The 22,354-nt window shown below is 40.5% G+C and overlaps 1 protein-coding gene and 1 pseudogene across 2 annotated transcripts in view; one reads left to right on the top strand and one right to left on the bottom strand.

The window, feature by feature from the left end:
- The window catches only part of GRM8 (glutamate metabotropic receptor 8), a 689,326-nt gene that overhangs the window by 124,860 nt on the left and 542,112 nt on the right, over window positions 1-22,354 (top strand). For both annotated transcript variants that reach the window (XM_087821041.1, XM_087821040.1), the window contains exon 3: window positions 19,777-19,993. In XM_087821041.1, the coding sequence (XP_087677167.1) occupies window positions 19,777-19,993 (217 nt within the window). The remainder of the gene's footprint in view (window positions 1-19,776; window positions 19,994-22,354) is intronic.
- LOC148092202 (large ribosomal subunit protein eL31 pseudogene) lies at window positions 11,614-12,024 on the bottom strand (annotated as a pseudogene).

Consider the following 22,354-nt stretch of genomic DNA (forward strand, 5'->3'; position numbering starts at 1 on the left):
CATGTTTGCCTTGTACACACACTTAAGGGAAAGTGTGCATTTAAATATCAAATTATTTGTGGGATTTACCAGATATCTGCCTATTATTAATTTCTAGTTTAATATCACTGTGGTCAGATAGCAGACTTGATATGGTATTAATTCTTTAAAAATTTTTAAACATGTTTTATGGCCCAATATATGGTCTATCTTAGTCAATATTTTATATGCACTTCAAAAAATGTGCATTCTGCTGTTGTTGAGAAGAGTGTTTTATAAATGTGAATTAAGTCAACTTGGTTGATAGTGTTGTTCAAATCTTCCATGTAGAACTAATTTTCTATCTCTGGTTGCATCAGTTCCTGAAAGAGGACTAGTAAACTCTCCAATTATAACTATAGATTTCTATGCTTCTTCTTTGATGTCTGTCAGGTTTTGCTTCATGTATTTTTATATTCTTACTTAGTTTCATACAAATGCAGGATTATGTTTTTTCTTATGTTTCTATCAGTATGAAATGTCTGTCTTTATTTCAGGAAGTATTGCTTGTTCTGGAGCCTCCTTAGTTTAGCTATAGTTATTTTAGCTTTCTTATGATTAGTGCTTCTATGGTATATATTTTTTAGTTTTTACTTTTAACCTCTCTATGTTTTTCTATTAAAGTGAGTTTCTTTTTTCAGCTTGATTGAGGTATAATGGACACACAAAATTGTAATATGCTTAAAGTGTACAATGTACTTCGTACTTAGCAACACAGTCAAGAGGAAACCTCTGCATAACCTGGGGCTCTTTCTCTGCATAGTGTCCTCTTCTCTGGTTCTTTGCCCTACAAAGTGCTGTCGCTGTAGCTTCTTTGAACTCTGACTTCTCAATTCCATGAGCTCACCGTCTTCTGCCTGAGATGGCCCTCCCTGCTCTACAGTCTAGGAGGTTCTTGCAGACAAAAAGTCAGGACAATCGTAGGGCTCAACTCAGAGATCACAGTCCTGAACCACCTATTGTCTAAAAATAGTTATTTCATATATTTTGTCCAGGTTTCTAGTTGTTTATAAAGGATGGGGAAGTATACCTGGTCCCATTTACATGGCCAGAAACATTAGTCTATGTATTCAGTTTTGATCATATTGAATTTAAGTTAAATTTGAAAATTCTAAGTGGAGGTTCATAACCCAATTGGTGTTAGACTTACATTTTAGAGAATTATGGGTTGATGAGATAAATTTGGGAATTTTAGTAATATGGATGGTAATCAAAGTTATAGGCATGATTGGATGTTATCAACTTGTGAGAATGAAAGTATGTGAAAAAAATTGGGCTTTGGGATTCACTTTTAAATTCTAGGCAGAGAACAATGAACCAGAGGAGTTGACAAAGAAGGACCATCTAGAGAGGCAGGAAAATAGCCAGGAGAACATCTTGCAGAAACCAGGGAAAGTACTGTCAAGATTTTAATGACGTTGGTTCAAATGAAATGAAGACTGCAATTTGGTCACTGGATTTGTGACTTGAAAAGTTTTGGTGACTTTGCCTGGAACAGTTTCAATAGATCCTTGGGACAGAAGCCATATTTAATGCTGAGGAGAAAGTGGGAGGTAAGACACTGGAGAGGGTAGGTTTAGATGATTTAGTTGTAAAGTTTAGTTGTAAAGTGGAGGCAAACGTTAACTTGAGAGCAGAAGCTGGATGAGAGCTTTAGAAATGGTCTCATTTCTTTTCTTTTTAAAAAAATGTTTTCTTTTTAAATAGGAGAGGCTTGTACACATAGAAATGCTGGCAGGAAGAACCCAGTTGAGAGTATGAAGTTAATGGTTTGAGAGAGGCGGTCGCTTTTAGTTTCAAGAGTAGAAAGGCTGCTGTGTGTATAAGTTGAAGCTTGATCTTAGAAAACCCCCGACATATTTTCTTGTAACAGAAGGAAAGCAGAGAGGATGGGTGCCCAGCAAATCAGGTTTTCAGTTTGGCGATGGAAATGGAGAGGTATCTTTAACTGATGGTGTCTGTTTCTTACGGGGAATTAAAAGATGCTTTCTACAAAATGTTTGAAAATGACTTGGCCCATTGCTGGAGGGTGTACTTGAGAAGATGTGTCAGTTGACTCCAGAATTGGACTGGGCCATCTGGACTCAGTAGACGTGACTGAACCCAGTTAAAGCCTCTGTATAACTTTTAAGATTTGGTGGGCGTTCGTGGAAAACGACTCGTCTCACGGCTGGCTGCCCAAGACAAGCCCTGTAGGTTCTTTTGTGTATTAAAACTGCCACCTCCCAATCTGGAGTGGTCTGCCTCTTTCTTTGGTCCCTCCCTGCCCTTTGTGTATGGGAGACAGTTTCAGATCATACCCAGAAAGCTCCCCAGAAGTTTGAGAACTAACACCTATATTGACATAGATCTGAAGAATTTTTAAAGAAAATTTGGTAACGTTTAATCAGAAACCATGGATGGAATGATACAGTTAAGTTTCTGTAAGCCCAGACATGATCGATTATAACATCTGGCTGATGATTAGTCACGAAGGGACTTCGTGACCCAGGAGACTAGTATGGGTGGGATGAGACCACCCTGAACTATGTCTACCCCAGTCCAGAAGGATGACTGGAGTTGATTAGCAAGAATGGAAAACTGGGGAGAAATCAGGAGCTTCTTGCCTGTTCTGTCCCCTGCTACAGGCTTCTGCTCTCTCCTCTTTCCCATTTCTTTTCCTGTTTCTGATGTTCCGTCCTCAAGCTCCACTCCTGTCTCACTCATTCTCTTCTCAATCTTTTGCCTTATTTCTTTAATCCTGGATTCTCACCCAGTATTTAACCTTCTTCTCACTCTTCTGGACCCCTCTCCTGAAAACTGTTTCTTCGTTACGTATTGAAAATCTGCGCCCCCCCCGCCCTTTCAGCATTTCCAGTTCCTCCTCTTCTTCTCTGTTTGTCCTGATTTTTATTTCTTTTCACCCTGAATCCCACTGTCATCCTTCTCTCTATTTGTTTACTAAAGAAAAAAGTCTACATCTTGAGTATTATTCGTCCCAATTTAAGGTAGATTATATTCTTAAATGCCATCTTGAGCTGCTTTAAATTGTCTCAAGTTTTATTTCTTAGAATTAAAAAATTAAAGGGCATCTAAATAGGGATGTATCATCAAGTTTGAGTTTGAAATAGTATGTTTTTTAAAAGACAGAAATGTCTGAAAGGTTTTTTGCTTTGTTTTGTTTTTCTTTCTTTCTTTTTTTTTTTTTTCTTAAAGAGGGCCCAATGATATTTGCATACAGTCTCTGGCAAATCATTATGAAAACATTTACATATTTAGACTATTTAGAAAATTAGAGGGAATTGGAAAGACAATAAATGTCTTCATATATCTAAGTTATGGCCTATGAAAAAGGAGTTAGCTCTTCATAAAAAAGTAACGTATATTTTCATTTAAGCACCAAAAATGTGAGAAGCATTTGAGAAGCAGTTTTACCAGGTAGTCTGCAGATATTACAAGTCAGAAATCCTGAGTTGTTTTACTGTCACTAGGAGGCAGTTAATCAACAGCGCATGTGATCGTCTAGAAAGCACTTCCCTGGCATCTGCTAAAGAATCCCAGAGTCAGCTCTCAAGCCTACCTTCTGATAGGGAGTAGGTGTAAGGAATGAATTTTCTCTTCAAAACTCAAGTACAAAATAACTTTTTTCTTTTATATTGGATAACTCTGGCCCTGAGCCACACCGACTAGAGTGTCAAGAAAGTCAATCATTCTTTTTAATGCTACAGGGATGTGCACTATAGAGATGCTCACCATAGCCCCCATGGGCATTAAAAGGAGGTGACTCCATTCCTTCCATGGCAAGCATAGGAAAGGGGCTTCTTTGATGAGGTTCCTGGGTTCCTAGGCACTGGAAGGAAGAAAAATGATCTCTACAATTCCCAGTCCTTTTTGGAGCTCGATTCTCTCTCCATTTTCATTTGCAACTCTTCCTCCTCAAACCTTGGGTGATCCTCCTTCTACAGATGATTCAGCTGTAGAGTGTCTGCAGGCTGAGGATTCAGAATATGACACTGTTCCTTCTCTAGGGCACACAAGACTGATTGCTTTTGTGGAGGGCACATGCACACACACAAATGAGAAAAGAAAGAAAAAATATTTTTCTTGGGTCTCCTAAAGCAGCAAGAATCAGATAAAAATGAACATCTCACTAAATTATCTTGCATATAAATATTGTGGGAAATATATTGATGACAAGGTACATTGCCTCTTATATTTGATAGTCAATCATGCAGCCTTTGTCAAATTTTTATTTTTCAAAGAGTCATATGTTATTTCCAAGTAAGTAAGAAACATATTAAAAAAACCCTTACTGACTCAACACAGTATGTGATATATTCACTAGTCATTCACCATGACACTAAAAATAAACTTTATGCCAGCATTTGATGCAATAATTGAAACATAATACACTTAAAATATAATTATAATTTTTGAGTAGTGGAATATTTTTGAGAAGAAATTTCCAGCTATCATGAGATGTTGCTCACCTTAGGGAGAAGTATCAACTCACTTCAAGGCACCAACTTCATCATAAAGTGAACTTGAAACTTTTACATCTCATGATAACATTTAGACCTACCAAAATAATCCTTGAAATGAATGCACTTAAATCTTTTGTGCATGATTTGGAAATTTTTCAAAAGAAAATGTAGGGCTCCTGAGTATGCATTCAAGGCTTAGACTAGAGCAGTGCTTCTCCAACTTTATTGTGCACATGGATCACCTGGAGAACTTATTAAAATGCAGATTTTCATTCAGTACATCTGGGATGAGGTCCTGCATTTCTAAGATGCTCCCAGGTGATGCTAATGCTGTGGGCTTGCTGGCAACTTTGAGCAGCAAAGATGTAGAGGAAACCTCATTACTACAAAAACATAATCAATGCTGGTAAATTAATCTTTTGCAATGTGAATGTATCTTTCATACCAAAACACATGGGTAATTTTTTTCTTTCTCAAACAAACTTGGACCCAAATTTAATTTTTAAAAAGTTTTCATTTATTGTGACTAACTGACCAATGAAAGACTAAGAAAGATGAGGGCCAGACAAGGCAAACCATTGTATGCTGTAGGAGGAAAGCAAAGCACTGCAGAGGTGGAAACTATTATACAAAATAAAGCATGTAGCACTCCCATAAATTCTGAGCCATGCTGATTGGCTTGCTGTGATTACAGGCCCTTGGTAGACCAGTTGGTCTCTGGTTTATTCTGGGGAAGATGTGACAAGTTTTGGACATGATTTTTTTATTTTTAAAATATGTTTTTATTGTTTTTTTAGAGAGAGAGAGGCAGGGGATAAGGGAGGGAGTGGGAGAGAGAAACATTGATGTGAGAGAGAAACATCAATTGGTTGCCTCCTCCATACACCCTGACTGGGAATTGAGCCCACAACCTGGGCATATGTCCTGACTGGGGATCGAACAGGTGACCTTTTGGTGCATGGGATGACACTCAGCCAACTGAGCCACACTGGCCAGGGCTGGACATATTTTGAGATAGCTGATAGGCACTAAAGTGCAGATTTCAAATAAGCAGGACCTGGGTCTGGTGCTCAGTAAATTGACTTAGACTGGATATATAGATTTGGAGTGAGTGTGAAGTGGAAAAAGAAAAAGAGCCTAGACCGTATCCCAATGGATACTAACATTTAAAGGAAGAAAAAAAGGAATAATAGCTAGCCAATGAAGACGATAGAGATTTATGAGGAAAATTGGGATGGTGAGTTTTCATAGAAGCCAAGTAAGAGTATTAGGTACTTAACAAATGCTTGTTGAAATGGACGGACAGAAAACCATGAACTGGGCTCAGGAACACCTTGCCCCAAGACCATTGAACTGGCTGCTTTTTCTAAGTATATTCTTTCATATGTTTGTTTCCACCAAATGCTGTCTCCTCTGCCTGGAATACCCTTCAGTCTCCTTCTACCTTCCTGAGCTCTGCCTTTGCTGCTCGCCCCCTGCTGGGCTTACATATGCTCTCTTTGGCCTTTGAATCTCAATTATCCCCTTTTGCTCCTGGCTGCCCTTGTGGACCTGAGCGATTGCTGCTCAACCTGCCCAAGCCCTACATGTGCCAATGCTTTCTCTGGCCATTTTGCTGGTACCCAGCCGGGCAAGGAAGCCCCCCTCTCTATGAGGAACTGTAGCAATTGATAGAAACTGAAGGAGGGACATCATATTTGTTGATGGTAGATGTCAGTATTTCCTTTTCACTATGATGCCATATGTGGTGATAGTTGGTGTCCAAGCTGTAGCTGAACCATGACTTGTGACCCTGAGGGATTGTGTATGCGGCCAGAAGAAAGAACAGGGAACTGTGGTTGCTTCCTCAGGAAACAGCACTCATGAAAGACAAAGCTATTGAAGAATGAATGTTTAAAAATGGACCTGAGCCCTGGCCGGGTGGCTCAGTTCATTGGGAATCGTCCTGTGAACTGAGGGGTCGCTGGTTCGATTCCCGGTCAGGGCACATGCCTAAGTTGTGGGCTCTGTTCCTGGTGGGAGGCATGCAGGGGACGGCTGATCTATATTTCTCTCTCCCATGGATATTTCTCTCTCTCTGTCCCTTCCTCCCTCTCTCTAAAAAAAAATCAATAAAAAGTCTTTAAAAAAACAATTTAAAAAATGGACCTGAGGTATAGAGGTATTTAAGAGAGATGTTGAGAGTCTTACTACTGGGTTTGAATCTCACTCTGCCATTTATAAATTGTTCAGCCTCAGAAAAGTTACTGAACTTCTCCAGATCTCAGTCTTTGAGAAAGTTACTGAACTCCAGATCTCAGTCCTTTCATCCAAAAACGGAGATACAGCACTTCATACAGTAGTTGGCCAATACAACATATTAAATAAATGTCAGAAAAATCAACCAACTAGACACACATACACATGTATAGGTGTGCATGCATACACTCACGTCACACACTGTTTCATGAGTTGGATGTGCAGATGGGATGTGATGCATAAATGAGGTATATCAAGAGCAGTAAGCTAGTCTCCTTAGAAATAGATTGTGGAGGGGGCAGAGGAGGGCAGAAGGGGTAATCAGGCCACTTTGGGGAAACTTGGTGTGCTGCCTTTTGGATACTCTCATGAGTATATACTGGAATAATGGAATCTGTCATTTACATTCATCTACTTTCCCTGTTATCCAGTGATGGCCATTTATGAAATCAGCAATTTGGTCTTTGGACATGGAGTGTGTGTTTTTCCTGGGTAATGGAGCTCTAATGAAGACCTTTAACCTCAGATGTACCCTTTTCCAACATACTGAGCTTAGACAACATAAAAGAAATGAAAAGTCCCAGTGGTATTTGGTGTTCAGATTTGGTAACTGAATGCCAGCTGTGGGATAACCAGTTTAACCCCAAGATGTCACTGAAAATCTAAGAAATTGTCAACTGGGAACCTTACTTGCACAGATAAATGTCTTTATCAACAGTCTTCCTTATTTTCAGGACTCTAATCATGCATTATTGAGTGGCAAAATGCCACTCTAGATGGAATATTTGCCAGCTTAAGTTTTGTTGACTTTAATTCGTTGGTTATAATTACTAACTTTTTATTTTTTAATGTTTTAATGCTGACATGCTTGGGGGAAAATTGAACCACAGTGGTGATTGCACAGCAAGGAAATCAGCAGAAGAGAAAAATTAAATGCTAGGTGTTACTTTGAAGTCAGCAGTGATGGGAATGAGTGGGTGGGAGAGTTAAATTTTTAAGTGATTTATTTAGCAAATGATGCTAAGAAAGTGCCACAGCATCATTTTGTTTTTTCTAATATAACAAAAGGTAATTGATCATATTTTTGTACTCAAGTGAAAAACAAAAACCAACCACATATAAAAACCTCTTCACAGAAAATGTTGACTGTCCTAAGCAAGTCATTGCAGTTTTTCCTACCTTTTGTATAAAAAATACTTAGAGATAGATTTTACTTTGAAATCCCAAGCTGCTTGAAAACTTTCTCGAGAAAGTATCAAAGAAGTATCTTTATCCAGAGTGCAGCGGAATCCTGGCAGTGGTAGTTAGAAATAATGAAATCAGCGAATGACACTCTCCTTGTCCCTCTGGGATGCTGGGTCACTGAGCAGAGTTTTCAGAGGTGGACAGATGCATTTATTTCTCTCTCCTCTTCCTGAGAGGTGCTGAAAATGTATATTATCTCATAAAAAAGGGGCCAGATTATTCTTCTGGGTTAGTTCTAACCTGCTTCTCATGTCCTTTGAAATCCTATCCCAAAACCTTCCTGCCTGAGTAGAAATGAAGAGTTTCTTTTTACTTTTCAATCACTTTTTTACTTTCCTAAGGAAACAAATAGCTTATAAGTAATATAAAGCGTACATTTATTTTTTGCTGAGTTCTTGCCTTCAAGTTGTTTCTCTTCTATGGGCTTAGTTTCTGCTGGATTCATTCATTTTTTCACCCTCCATCTATGCATTCATTTGTTCATTTGTTCCCGGCCCTTACAAACCCCAGGACCTATGAGAACACAATGCAATTTCCTGCTGATAATTACAGTTATTTTCTTAAATAGTTCTAATGTGAGAACCAAAATTATGCATATACTACTTGAAAATGCTGTGTGTAAAAAGCACAGGGAATGGTGGTCTTTACTTTAATATTATTCAGCCTGTGGTAAGTTTCTAAAATGAGGTACCTGTCAGTCAACTGCCCCTCCTCCTCACTTCTACAAATTAGGTAGTTTGCACATCTGAAGAAGTATGAAGCGAGATGCAATGTGTGGCTGGCGTGCAGTGTTCATTCCCTTTTCTCCCTTTTCATGTGTCTGCTTAATGTCATTTTCTCGGGGAGCCTTCCTAGTCCCCCAGGCCAGATGAGTTACCCCATTACTCTTAGCAGCCCATGCTTCTCTTTCCCAGCAGTCATTACAATTGCTGGGAAATGTTTATTTGGGTGATTGTTTACTGAATGCCTTTCTTTTCCATCTGGCCATACGGTTGGTGGGGGTGGGTGGACCATGTGTTGTTTACTGCCCTACCCCCAGCACCTGTCATGGTGTCTGGCACATAGTGGGAGCTAATTTGTTGAATGAATTAATGCAAAAGTAACCATTAAAAAGACATTAATTTTAATTTAACCACTAATCAGAAAAAGTGCATGTATTGAATTAACCTTTTTAATTTGCGCATAATATTGCATGTGTACTGGTTATCATTTTCTAGAAATCACAGAGTTCTGAAAAGTAAGGAAAGTACAAAAAATAGCATTCACTTTTTTAAAAAAATATCTTTATTGACTTCAGAGAGAGGAAGGGAGAGGGAGAGAGAGATAGAAACATCAATGATGAGAGAGTTGCCATTGATTGGCTGTCCCCTACACACCTCCCGCTGGGGATCCAACCCGCAACCCGGGCATGTGCCCCAACTGGGGATCGAATGGTGACCTCCTGGTTCATAGGTCGATGCTCAACCACTGAGCCATGCCTGGCGGGGCTCACATTTTTATAATAAGGAAAAATTGAAGATCAGTAGAAACCATACACTGAAGAAACTATAGAACTAGTTGAAACATTCAAGTCCCTTTCTTAAAAAGTAAAGCTTTTAAATCCAACTTGCCATTAGAACTTTTGGATAAATATATGCAGGGTAGTTAGGCTTAAAAATTCCCACACAGGCCTAGCCAGGTTGGCTCAGTGGTTAGAGCGTAGGCCCCCTGACGGAAGGGTCGTGGGTTTGATTCCGGTCAAGGGCACATGCCTCTGTTGCAGGCTCCATCCCCCGCCCTGTTGGGGCAGGTGCTCAAGGCAACCAATCAATGTGTCTCTCTCACATAGACATTTATCTCTCTCTCTCTCTCTCTCTCTCTCTCTCTCTCTCTCTCCCACTCTCTCTAAAAAGCAATGGAAAAAATATCCTCGGGTGAAGATTAAAAAAAACTCCCCCACTACTAGCGACTTGATTGATTATAACAACTCTTTCCCTTAGGAGCTGCTGTGCTTTCTCATTGTAAAATGTAATTAGCAGATGTAAAAAAAGGTTTACTAATCTTATTGGGTATAATTATGTTTCTTTATATGTAAATTCTTTCATGTTCACAGATTACTTGTCTTTCATTTTAAATAAACAGGTTAGAAGTCAAACGTCATTACCAATTTGAATAAAATCATTACACTTTTTAATTTTATTTTATAAAACAGGATATTACTTTATTTTCCAAAAAAATTCGAATTAGTTGGCCTTATTAAGGTTGGACTTTCCAATAGCCAGACCAAATGTCTTAATGTAGATATTCTGCCAAAAGTATTTGAGAGCATCAAGTTATAAAAAAGCAACATGACCTAGGAAACTAGAGACCTGCACAGCCATTCATCAATGTATTTAAAGTGTCTAATGGTGAATGATAAATGAGATGCCAGACAGATAGTGTCTGCTTGCCCCTCATACGTACCTTCTCTCTTTGCCTTCTGTTTGCCTTCTTTTTGCTGTCAGGTTCTCTTGCGCCTTAGTTTCCAGTGGTTTGGTCATGGGGAGGGCTAGCAGGAGATCACTTCTCTTCAGATGACTTCTGTTCAAGACTCCTTCTCTTGTCTCCTCTGCCCCCTTTTACTGGATTATGGTTTTGTACCGCCATTCCCAATATACTGCCCCTGACTTGAAAATAGTCGCTTTATGAACCCTCCTTGAGTCACCCTAATTTGAGTGTACCATTTCCCTGACTCATACAGTACCTTTGAAAAAGTGGTGAGAAATGTACCCTTTCACAGTTCAGTAGAATATCTAAATGGATTATCTGAAACCAAGAAATGACTTTGTAAGTATATATGTATACTTTCGGGCATACATATGTACAAAAACACACCCTTCATGTTTTGAAATGTGCCTTCCATGACTTGATTTTCTTCATATTTGATGCTGAAACTTCAGATTCACCATCAGTAGCTAGCCACCTTTGACTTAATTATCTAGTAACAAGAATGAAGTAACCTTGCCTCTCCTCTCTCTGGCTGGCTTTGTTATTGGTGCTGGGCATTTTGTTAGGAGGAAGGTTCTGGTGAGGGGTTCAGTCTGCATCTTGGCCCATAATGGAATTGAACTTGTGACTTCAAACCTACTAACACTATGCTGTACTCAGCTACAGCAAAACCAGCCACAGGCCCTTTCAGCGCGGGCGCCGAGAGTTAGCTTACTCTGGATGAGGTGATGCTGCGAAGCGGGGTAAAGATACAGCACAAGCAACCCCTTTCTGTTTCTCCCCGGCCCCCCCAATTCCCCATGTCAGTGAGCTTCCTCTCGTTTTTCTGCTAAGCTCCACCATCCATCAGTACACAAAAGCTCATGCTCCTCCTCGATTCAGCTGAGAAGACAGGGACTGAACACGTGCGCCGCCAGCCTTGCTTGGAGCAGGTCAGGTTTGGGAGGAGGAGAGTGCTTCTGTATGTTTCTAGAAGCAAACTCAGAATAGCCATCACTCTATTCCTCCACACTTTGGCTCTACATTGCCCTTCTCTCCCTCTCCTTATTTCATTTCCTTGAACCTAAGAGGAGCATGAAAGCTCAGGGCAGTGTGAGAAGGGGAGGGCCAGTGCTAGAAACCCACTTCTAGCCCCAAATCATTTTTTTTTGGTAGTTTTCTAACTTTATTTGACAACCAGCAGTTAGCTGTCATCCACATTAACTGTCTGTAGACCTTTGAAAGTGGTGATAGGCATGTAAGTAAGCAACGTGAACACTGTATTTGGTGAATCTTCATCTTCATTATGTTTTCTGGACAACTGTACCCAGCTGTGACACAGGACATTCCTGATTCCTTTGGCCCGGGGAGCTTCGTTGAGCCTGATGTCAATGTGCACATCTGGGGTCCCCCTCTCCTTCACGGCAAATTTCCAGATCTCTCTGAGTGCCTGAAGGGCAGGCTTCTTGAAACCCATTCCCTGGGTGTGCTTGTGAATGTTAATGGTGTTTTCTGTGGTCACGACCTCGTCGATGGCAGCATGGCCCTTCTCGCCACCCTTGTTTGCGGGAGGCATTCTGCCAGCCCCAGGTTGGAAAGGGAGAGCATGAGGCACTGTGGGAGAGGCAGAGCAATGTTGCAAGTACAACGTCCCGGTCACCTGGAGGCATGGGGCCCTTCTCCTTCTCATCTAATTTCTGATTATATACTCATGTTTCACCACAAGCAACTAGTAGTTTTAATACCAGAGAGCAGTCAAGTCTGAAAAGACAAAGTTACCGGCTTTAATGTTCTGCGGCAACAACAAATCCATCCCGAGACCAGGTGGCAGGAAGCTATCATGGTGATGGCTGCTGTTGCTAAACCCAACATCACTGAAGGAGTGCTCAGGCAAGCTCTACCCCCTGGGGGAAGAGCACAGCTTCAAGATGATCTTTCACTGGAAAAAACCAGTGATGCTATTGAATAGCACGAAGGTCCCACCCTGCCGACCTTCACCAGTAAGTTTGACAATCAATGGGCAAGGCTGTTTGCAAAGATAACAAATAACAAAAACCTTTTGGAAGGAATTGATAGGGAAGATTGTGTGTCTCAGGCCTTAAAATGGTCTTCTTTCTGCAAACCTGTCTTGAGATGTGTGCAAGTTTCTTACAAGAAGACAAATTTACTCGGATTCTGAGGAGCTTCCTCTGAGCGGTGCTTTAGGGGCTCATTGCTCACCAGGGGTGCCTTGGCTACCTAAAGATCTTTGGAAAACCAGAAACTGGGGGAAAGAGATGCAAGATTTGTACCATTTTGGGCAAACACAAAAATTTCAAGTGTACCATAGTGTTTTAATGTGCAAACAATGGGAAGCCTTAAAAAGGCAGCTGGAGTAGAATTGTAACCTTCTTGGACCCTGAAAGAGTATTAAGGTGTCTAAAAGGCCCTTAGCTCTTTTACATCCCAGTTACACCCCACCTCATCCTCTCTGTCGTGTGCAGTCACACTCTGGCAGCAAAAGGGACAGATACAGTTCATGCGAGGGAGATATAAGAACCCTCAGCCCTATCTAGAATAGTCATCTTACAGGTAAAGATGAAATAATCTGTAACTTTGGTCCTTATTTGGAAATTAATTTTTGTTCTTCTTTAGAGACAGATTGAAGTCCATGAGCTGTCAAAGAGTTTGTCGAGATAGTTGTGAAGTTTTCATGGCCATTTTCAGCATTCCAAAGAGCTCCATGGCAATTGTATGCTTCCCTACCATGTGCCTGCATGGATGTGACTGAAATAGGACTTAGTTGATTCGGACTGGAATTCTGTCACCTCCGCTTGGTAACAACGGATATCTCATGCTGATCAGGAGCTTTAGCAAAGGAATAGATTTTTAAGTAATACAGAAATGAGAAATGAGTGACTTTTTACTTAAATAGTTTTATAGAAAAATCTTTCAAGATTGCAATGCATAGAGGAAAATAATAAAAGGAGTCCTTGATTAATGGATGGACCATTTTTTTCTGTGAATATTTACTGGACCCCTATTATGTGCTAGACAACCATGTTGCATTTGTAAACAACACAGAGAACATCCCTGTAGAATCTATATTTTAGTAGGGGAAACATAATACACAAATTAACACAGGTTGAGATCAATGTAATGGAGGAAATATGTAGGGTGATGTGGGTGGGAGACCACATTAGATGGGGTGGTCAGGGAAGACCTGCTGAGGAACAGAAGTTTGAGCTGAGGCTAAAGGATAAGAAAAGCCTGGAAGGATTTGGGGAAAACATATGCAGCAATAGTCATGAGGTGTGGAGCAACAAAGGGGCTTGGCCAGGTCAGGGAACAGGAAGGAAGCCAGTGTGGCTGGATCAGGTGAGTGAGGGGAAAAGTGGCCAGATGCCAAATCACAGGGATCCTGTGGCAAGAGGTTGAGTTTTATTTTAAGAGCAGATTTCTCCATTTAAGAGCAATGAAGAAATGAGTGAAGAGCTTTGAGCAAGATTTTGGTATGAACTGAGTTTTCTTTTTTTAAGATCAGCTTGGTTACTGGTGTAGAATGGATTTAAGAGGGGCAGGAATGGAAGCAGGAAGATTGGTCAGGTGATTTCAGAAATCCAGATATCACAACGACTTGGACTATAGCTTGGCGTTTTGCTCTACCATCCCTAGGGCATGGCCTGAGATGGCTAATTGAACTCTAGATATTATGTCCAAATTTTTGCCAGCAGATAAGAGGGAGGAGCATGAGGAAAGCATGTCCTTTCCCTTTAAGGAGACTTTTCAGAAGTTACACTCACCACCATGTTAATGGTCATGGTTACAAAGGATGGCTGAGAAATGTCGTCTCCTTCTGAGGGGCTAAGTCCTAGGTAAAAATCTAGGTCCTATCTAGAAGTAGAAAACAGTAGAGGGCAGTAACTTCTATTAAAAATATATATTCTTGGCAAATATATGCATATATATTAAAAAATACATTTTTGGTAAATATCTATATTTTCCCATATATATGTATATATGTGTTTGTTTTTATTTTTATCAAAATACCTAAGTGGCTGTAAATGAGTTTCTTTCTTTTGAAATTGAAATTCTGCTTCCTTGACCTCCAAGTCAGACTTTTGGACTCTCTTAGAGTTTGTAAGTCCAAGATTCACAGAGCAGTTAAATGTGGATCAAGGAAATTAGTTTTATTAACAAGCTGAGCAAACACCAAATAACTCCCCAGACATGCTGCTGTCTGTTAACAACTGGGTTAGAAAGAATTCAGAGTGGACTTGAGGTCAAAAATGATGCTTTCTGCTCCCACACCACAGCTCAACCTTGAGACCCTCTTCTGCCTGCACAGAAAACTTGAAGTCCATTTATTCAACCAGTGACCTGGGCTTCAGGCCTCTCTCACATGGGCTTGTCAGTGGGATATGGAGAGGAGGGGTGGGCTCCCTGCCTAAGAAGGGAGGCCCCGCCTGGTCTCCTTGCCCTGCAGAGAAAGGAAGCCTGGGCTGTATGTGGGCAGGTCAGAGACTAAAGGGAGAGCCTGTTCGACACTCTTGCCCAATAAATATTGATCTCTTGCCTCCCTGTTTCCCTTTCCATTTGAGAAGAGAGAGTAAGAGGTGGAGATGTAGTAGGAACTATGCCTTCTGGAACTCCCCATGGGGACTGGGGAGTCTCCTCATCTGTGGGCTGAAGTGAAAAGGCAATAGGAGGAGAGGATTTTTTTCATAACTAAAACAATCAGAAAAGCGGAAGCTAAAGCAAATTTTTAGGAGGGTATGGTGATGAGTATTTTGAGTTGTGCAATTAATTATGAAACCTCAGCACAAGGGAAAGAAGAAATGAATAAAAGCGGCCCTGGCAGTGAGCCTCAGCTGGGTGGGTGTCCTCCCGTGCACTCAGAGGCCGCCTGTTCGATTCCCGGTCAGGGCACATGCCTGGGTTGTGGGCTCGATCCCTGCGAGGAGGCGTGCAAGAGGCAGCCAATCAATGTTTCTCTCTCTCTCTCTCTCTCCCTTCTTCTTTCTCTAAAAAAAAATCAATAAAAACATATTTTGAAAAGCAAAAATGCAAAATGCCAGGCATTTTCAAATGATGCAAGCTGATGCCTTAATGCACTGAAAGAGAAAAAAAAAGGGAAAAGCCATGTAAGGACAGTGGCAGAGAAGGCAGGATGGGACAGAGGGTGGGGATGGGCTAAGAGGTTAGGGCAGGGTTGAGGGTAGGGAAGGATGGCAACAGATGTCCCTTCCACAGAGACCTGGAAGAGAGGGTATATTATTAGGCTTCTGGCACACTCAAGGGGTAATTCAAGTCAGGTTAACACAAGAACTATTTATAAGGTGTGGGCACAGCGAAAGGGACCAACACAGGATCAGGAAATACTCAGGACCTGAAGGGACAAGGGTACAGAGTGGTCCCTAGAAGCTGGCAAGAGCTTCAGCTGTGGGAGAAGAAAAAAGCAAAATGCCAGGTAGAGAAACACCGAGTTGGTGGGGAAGGAGATGAAGAAATCAATGCTCTGAGTTCTCTCCCCTCTTTTCCTCCCATCTCTTATTGTCTCCCACTGGCTGAACTCACCAAAAACCTGAGGCAAGAGACCCAGGTGCCACAGTCATAGAGCACCTCCTAGGACAGACAGGGGGCAGAGAAGGAGTGTGCAGTATTCCTGTGGGATGCAGGGTAGGAGGTTGTGGGAAAGAGGCTGTACCAAGATTCCTGCCACCCTTTAATTAATGAATTGCATCCAAACAGTCACCAAGTAAGTGAACAGACACTTTGTTCCTGAGGGGCTCGTAAGCCAGAGTAGTGTTGTGGTTCTGATGTCAGGTGATGGAGGGCGTGGGGGCCAGGAGTGCCCGGCAGAGTTAGTGAAAGCTTCCCAGGGAGGTGGCTGTGGCATTTGTGCAGAAGATCAGCAGGTGGAGGGGAGGAGAGTCAACACGGAATAGCAGGGGCAGGGGTGCAGTTACTGTCAGGGTACGGCAGGGAGACTTGAGGTTGGGATGGAGATGGGACAGAGTCTGATATCCAGACTTCAGGAGCCAGGCTGAAATTTGAATGGGCACGTGGGAGTCAACAGAGTTTTATGCAGGATGTTACTTCTTCGAAGAAAGGATGGGGGAGCTCATGCAGAATGCTTTCCCTTCTTTCATTTTCCCTCTCTACTTCCAGTCCCCACACACCACCTTTTCCAGTGTTGTTTCTGGGAGATGAAACCTTCAGGGTGGGGGGATTAATTAGAATGGATTTAGTGTAAGGAAAAGAAAAAGAAACATTCCAGGTTTTTAAAAATTTTCCTTTTCAGTTGCCAGTAGGGGTTTAATTTGAGGGTGGTGGAAATATTGGGGATGCTGGCACAGAGGTTAAAACGCTTAATGAGCCAAAGCTTAGTGGTTGACCACAATAAAATAAAAATGAGATATGACTTCATGACAACTTGAAAAGTTGTCTTGAAATACTATTGACATACCCTGATGCCTATTATTGCAGATGGCAACATAGCAAATGTTGAACAAGTGAAAACCCAGGCACGTACTCTCACATTACTTTTCCACAAGTTGATAGGCAAAGAGAAAACTCTTCAAGAGTTTTGGGGAGAAAATCCTTTATCCAATTATTCAAACAACCATTTTCTATCTGCACTTTTATTCTGTACCCCCTTTACACCTGTTTAATTAATCCTAAACATGATGCTGACTGCTAATTAAACAGCCCTGAAAGTGACTGACTGAAGGTAGTAATTTGAGATAATTAGTTTTGGTTTCAAACACTTAATTTTCACAGTTTGTGCTCCTTTTTAGACAGGGGCAGCTCATTATTATAGGCAGGGTGGGGGTTGTAAGGCATTTTACTGCTGGACTCTGAGTAGCTCTGGACTCTGAATAATCCTCAGTGGGAGGATTATTATATATCCAAATAGGGCAAGGAAATATGCCATATCATTTGCTATAGAATGTCCCCCACCCCCACCCACACACCCCACATTCATCTTGCAGAGAATTACTTCCAAAGTGAAGGTCAAGGTGCTGAATAGCTTTCACTGGAACATAGAAATGCACATGCTCTTGATCTTTGGGAAAGTTTTACCTAGTAAGGGTAGATCTCACTGAGTCATCTATGCTCTACTCCCCAGGTCCTCTAGAAGCAAGCAAAGGTGAAAAAGGCCAAGATTTGGTGTGTGGTTAGAGACGTGGAGGTGTGTCCTTGCTGAGTCACCATGTATTACAAAGGCACGAAGCCTAATCAAGGCAACAGCCTGCCAAGAGGTGGCTGGTGTAACTGGCAGATAAAGCAAAGGGGCAGGAAGGAGGCAGGTCAGACTGGTTTTTATGGGCCATAGTGTTAACAACCAAGATAACATGGTCCCACTAGGAGAACAGCACCAGGAAGAATTGGGGGTTAAGTAGGCTAACTCATTGTTAGAGAATAGAGAGAGATACAGGTTGTACAGAAGCCGAATGGATCCTGCAGCACCCTGGAGAGCTCCAAGCACATTCTTTTACTTCTGCTTCCTGTGTAACTGAGGCTTTTTTATTTGGGGAAGTTCAGTGTCTTGTCACTGGCCAACATTATGGAGTAGGACTCTAGATCTAAGAAATCCAGATGTTGAGGGCTTTTCACAGATGTGACAAGGAGAGTTGAACCTTTATATGGATTGGGAATCATTTGGCCAGGAGGTGGTGGGTGAAGGTTGGATCTCAGAGCATCCAGGACTGTATGGGAAGATGGAACTGCAGGTTCTCTGACATCAGGGCAGGGACACTGGCTGCAGGATCTGATGCAGAGCAGAGTTAATTGTTTTATGTATGAGTCAAACTAACATCTTCAATTAAGCTCCCTGAGTTAGGGCATCGTGTAGTCATTTTGACCTGTGAACTTCCACACCCCAGCATGGTAGCAATGCAGTGATGAGATACACAGTTGCACAGCTCACCCTCCCAGACTGCCCTTCTCTGTTCACTCTTTATATTTTTCTTGGGTGAGCACATGCTTTAACTGTGACCTCCATTGTGTCCCCACCTTTCTTTACCTCCAGTTCCAAAGACACTCTTAAATTCCAGATCCCCCAATGTTATTGCCCATTTAGTTGCTTTCATTCATCTCATAAGAATATCAAAAGAAGCAAATCAAAAGTCAAACTAATTTTTTTTCCTGACAAATCTCATTTTTTTTTTTTTTTTAAATCTATCTTGGTAAAGACCAAACATCATCTATTTAGTTACCAAAGTCATGGAACTGAGAGTCATTCCACATTTCTCCTCACCACCTGCACCTTTCCTTGTCTGTCAGATGCCTATGGGCTCTACACCTCTCCTTTCCCCCTTCATTGTCTAGTTTCTGTCTAGCTTTGCAGTTTTATTTTCTGACAGCCCTCCCTTGCTATCCCACATTCTTGCTACCTGAAAGCTGCAGCTCCTGGAAGCTGCCATGCCCTTTCCTGACTGTGCCTTTGGACATGCAGTTCCCCGTGCCTGCAATATTCTCTCCTGCCTTGTTTGCAGATTTCCTGCATCTTCTGTGCCCCGTCTAGACTTCATGTGCTTCCTCAGTACTTCTTTAGCAACCGTGCGCTCTTCTGTTAGGTTGAGAGTGAATGTTACATTTTAAAAGTTTTTTATTTATGGCATGTAGTTAATTTGTCACTCAGAACATATTTAGGAGAAACAACCCAGGATTTCTAGTTTTGGAATCTTCTAGCAATTCACCCCCTTTATATCAGAAAGACTCTTCCCAAAGAAATTATTGTATGGATTCCTGTTTTGTGATGTTTCTTGGAAATTGGAAAAATGTTTTTATTAGAAGATACATAGTTGGCTATTCCAAAATCTTTTTGTGGTACTCATTCATTATATTAATAATCAGTGAATAAACTTGCAAAGCTATATATTTAAAATAATTTACCAAAAATATAATCTTAAAACTGAAATGGCATTGTGTAAAAAAATCTCATATTAAAGTTTCTGTTCGTCTCTGTTCAGCCTTTATGTCCTAAAGCCGAAGACAATTTCAGAGGCGACCTTTTCTGATGCATATATATGTACTCTACCTTCATTTCTGCCCTATTTCTGCCCCAGATCTTTTCACATACAGACTAAAAAGCAAAACAACATCAAAAAGCACAAATATTTTGTTTTGCTTTCAGAAACAATGGAACCTGAAGCAAAGCTAAATTCTTTCTTGCTGTCTAGAAACGTGCCTTGAAGGAAGGTGAGCCTACAGACCATTATAAAACACTCTCTAATTAAATTGTTGTTCATAAAACCTAATTTCAGCTTCAAGTTGCTGTATCTAGGCTTCTCATATTGTTTAGGCTGTTCAGTCTCTTGTGACAATCCATCATTCCGCACGATTCCTCATGGGTTGAAATGACCTGTCATTTGTCTTGCAGATACCTCAAATCAGCTATGCATCCACAGCCCCAGAGCTGAGTGACAACACCAGGTATGACTTCTTCTCTAGGGTGGTCCCACCTGACTCCTACCAAGCGCAAGCCATGGTGGACATTGTGACAGCACTGGGGTGGAATTACGTGTCGACACTGGCTTCTGAGGGCAACTATGGAGAGAGCGGTGTGGAGGCGTTCACGCAGATTTCGAGGGAGATTGGTAAGCATATATTTATGGGATGATTGTATTTGGGGGCGACAGGTTGTGGAGGTCCTATCATCTCCTCTGATCTGTATGGAGTAATTAGAGCTCCTACAGATGCACGACCTAGGCTGTCCACTCAAGGGGGAAGCTGGGTTTATTATAAATGATTTTATTGTTCATGGTCTGTCAAGGTGACACTTTGGTGCTAATTTAGGAAACAGAGCTTCTGACTCAGGCAGACGTTTTTTAAAGTTGTCTGTTTTGATGAGGGAGTTTGCTGGCACATTAGAGCCACTGTAAATTTGAATAAATGACATACTTTTTGATTGTTCTAGATGGAAGTTTACATTAGCAAGTCATTAAATTAAAAAAAAAAAAAGGCAGTGGAATTTACATTGAACTCTAGAGGGATTAAGACTGGTAATCATTTTAAAACAATACTGAAGGAGCCCCCAAGGCTATGCATAAGCAACATACTGATTGTCATATTTGGCTTCTTGCATTTTTGTTCTTACCTTAAACACTGAAACTTTAAGTTTTGCCCCCACGAAGGGCAAAATGTAAAAACTTGGTTAGGACAAGATGCCTATGGACTCCATTCTGGGCTTTTCTCAAGGTGCTTATCCAAGTCTCTACAGGCATTTCACCAGGTGCATGTTTATTTATGAGGTTGTGAATCCATTCCACTAAGTAGGAAAAGAGCAGAACAAAACAAAAAACAACTTAGAGGACAGATCTTATTGCTGATTGGTCAACAACATAACTTTGTGGATGAAAGGAGATATGTTTCTGTTACTTAACAAATACTACTACTTTTATTAAGAACTACTGAATAAAATTTACATATTTTTTTCTGTAAGCGTAATATTTTGTGGAAAAATTAAAGGGCCTATTAGCTGTTTTGAGTAATGTCAAACTTGAAGGAAGAAATTATGTTGATAATTTATTGTGTTTCTTGGAGACTTCAACTCAGGAAAAGATCATGGGAGTGATTTGGACTTATCCATAATTAGCAAGGACAAAGCGTTATTGGTATAATTTATTGGAATAACGTCTTCTCTGGAAAGATTTGCAGATGCCTGGGATCTGTTTTTGCATATAATAGGGCAAAAAAATTTATTTTACATAATATTTGATATGTTTAAGATTTGTTCCAGTGCTGTGCTGTTGCATAAAACCTTGAAAATACAAAAAGGCCTGGTGTTATTGGACAAATTGGATTAATTGATTTAATCGAACAGCTATTCACACCTGTTGTTAAGCGTCCATGATACCATAATGTTTGCTCTTTGAAATTTAAAATTATATCATTATTGCTATAAAAATGACCCAAAACACTTTAAATGCTGGCAAATTTTATTACCTTCTTGAGTAAGATTCCCAAGTTTTCCTTAGAGGAAATGCTCACTAAAATGAAAATAATAGCTTCTGGAATTAGGATTAATGCATTATTTAAGCAGCTGATGTCAGTTCTCACCAGAACGGTAATTCAACAAGAGAAGGAAACTAATACAGTATGTATTGAAATTGTAAGTTTTCTATAGTGATCCTATATATTCATCAAATACAGGGTACATTTCATGTGCATGAAACAGGTGATGATGAAAAATTAAATACAGGACATAATTTCACGACTGTTGGAGAATCTGATAAAATGCATTGCTCTAAAAGTTAAGTGAGATCACAGTTTTATTCTTTTGACTAAAATAAGAAATACTAGCCTCACTTTGTAGGGAGCATTGCTACACTTTGGCAATACTGTCACATAGAAGGATTCAGATGGTGCCATTCACTATTCCTGCTTCTGTGTCAGTCATTATTATGGGAGAAAACAATTTTAGTGCCTTGTGTCTGCCCCTGATGAGAGCAACATGTTTCTTCTATGTTGATCCTTCCAATGTTCTGTGACTCGATTGGCTGTCCATTCTATTTCCGTTCTCACTTATCTTGGGAATGGAGGAGGGCTCGATTGTCAGTTAATATGCAGAATACTGAAAAGGCCAAATTTGTACCATACTAGAGTATGCCATGGAATATATTATATATCAAAATCATTCCTCATTTTAATGACAAAGATTTTATCTCGAACAAAAATAGCTGAGAATTAAATCTTTTACATGACAATGATATTAATGGGAATGTCAAAGGGTAGCAACTTAACCCATTCTGAAGTGAACTGCTGACTCTCATGAAAATTCATTAGTTCTGTAACATTTGCTCCTCTTACTATAATATTGATGACATCTTTGTCACCATGTTAGTAGTGTGTTTTTAAATATTTTAGTATCTTGACTTAGGAGTTAAGTAATAAATTTATTTTCTGGAGTGTCTGCCTATTAATAAAATTATATATTTTCCCAACTGTTATAAATTTTC

The sequence above is a fragment of the Miniopterus natalensis genome, chromosome 10 (assembly GCF_054644295.1).
Source record: "Miniopterus natalensis isolate mMinNat1 chromosome 10, mMinNat1.hap1, whole genome shotgun sequence".
NCBI classification, from domain to species: domain Eukaryota; kingdom Metazoa; phylum Chordata; class Mammalia; order Chiroptera; family Miniopteridae; genus Miniopterus; species Miniopterus natalensis.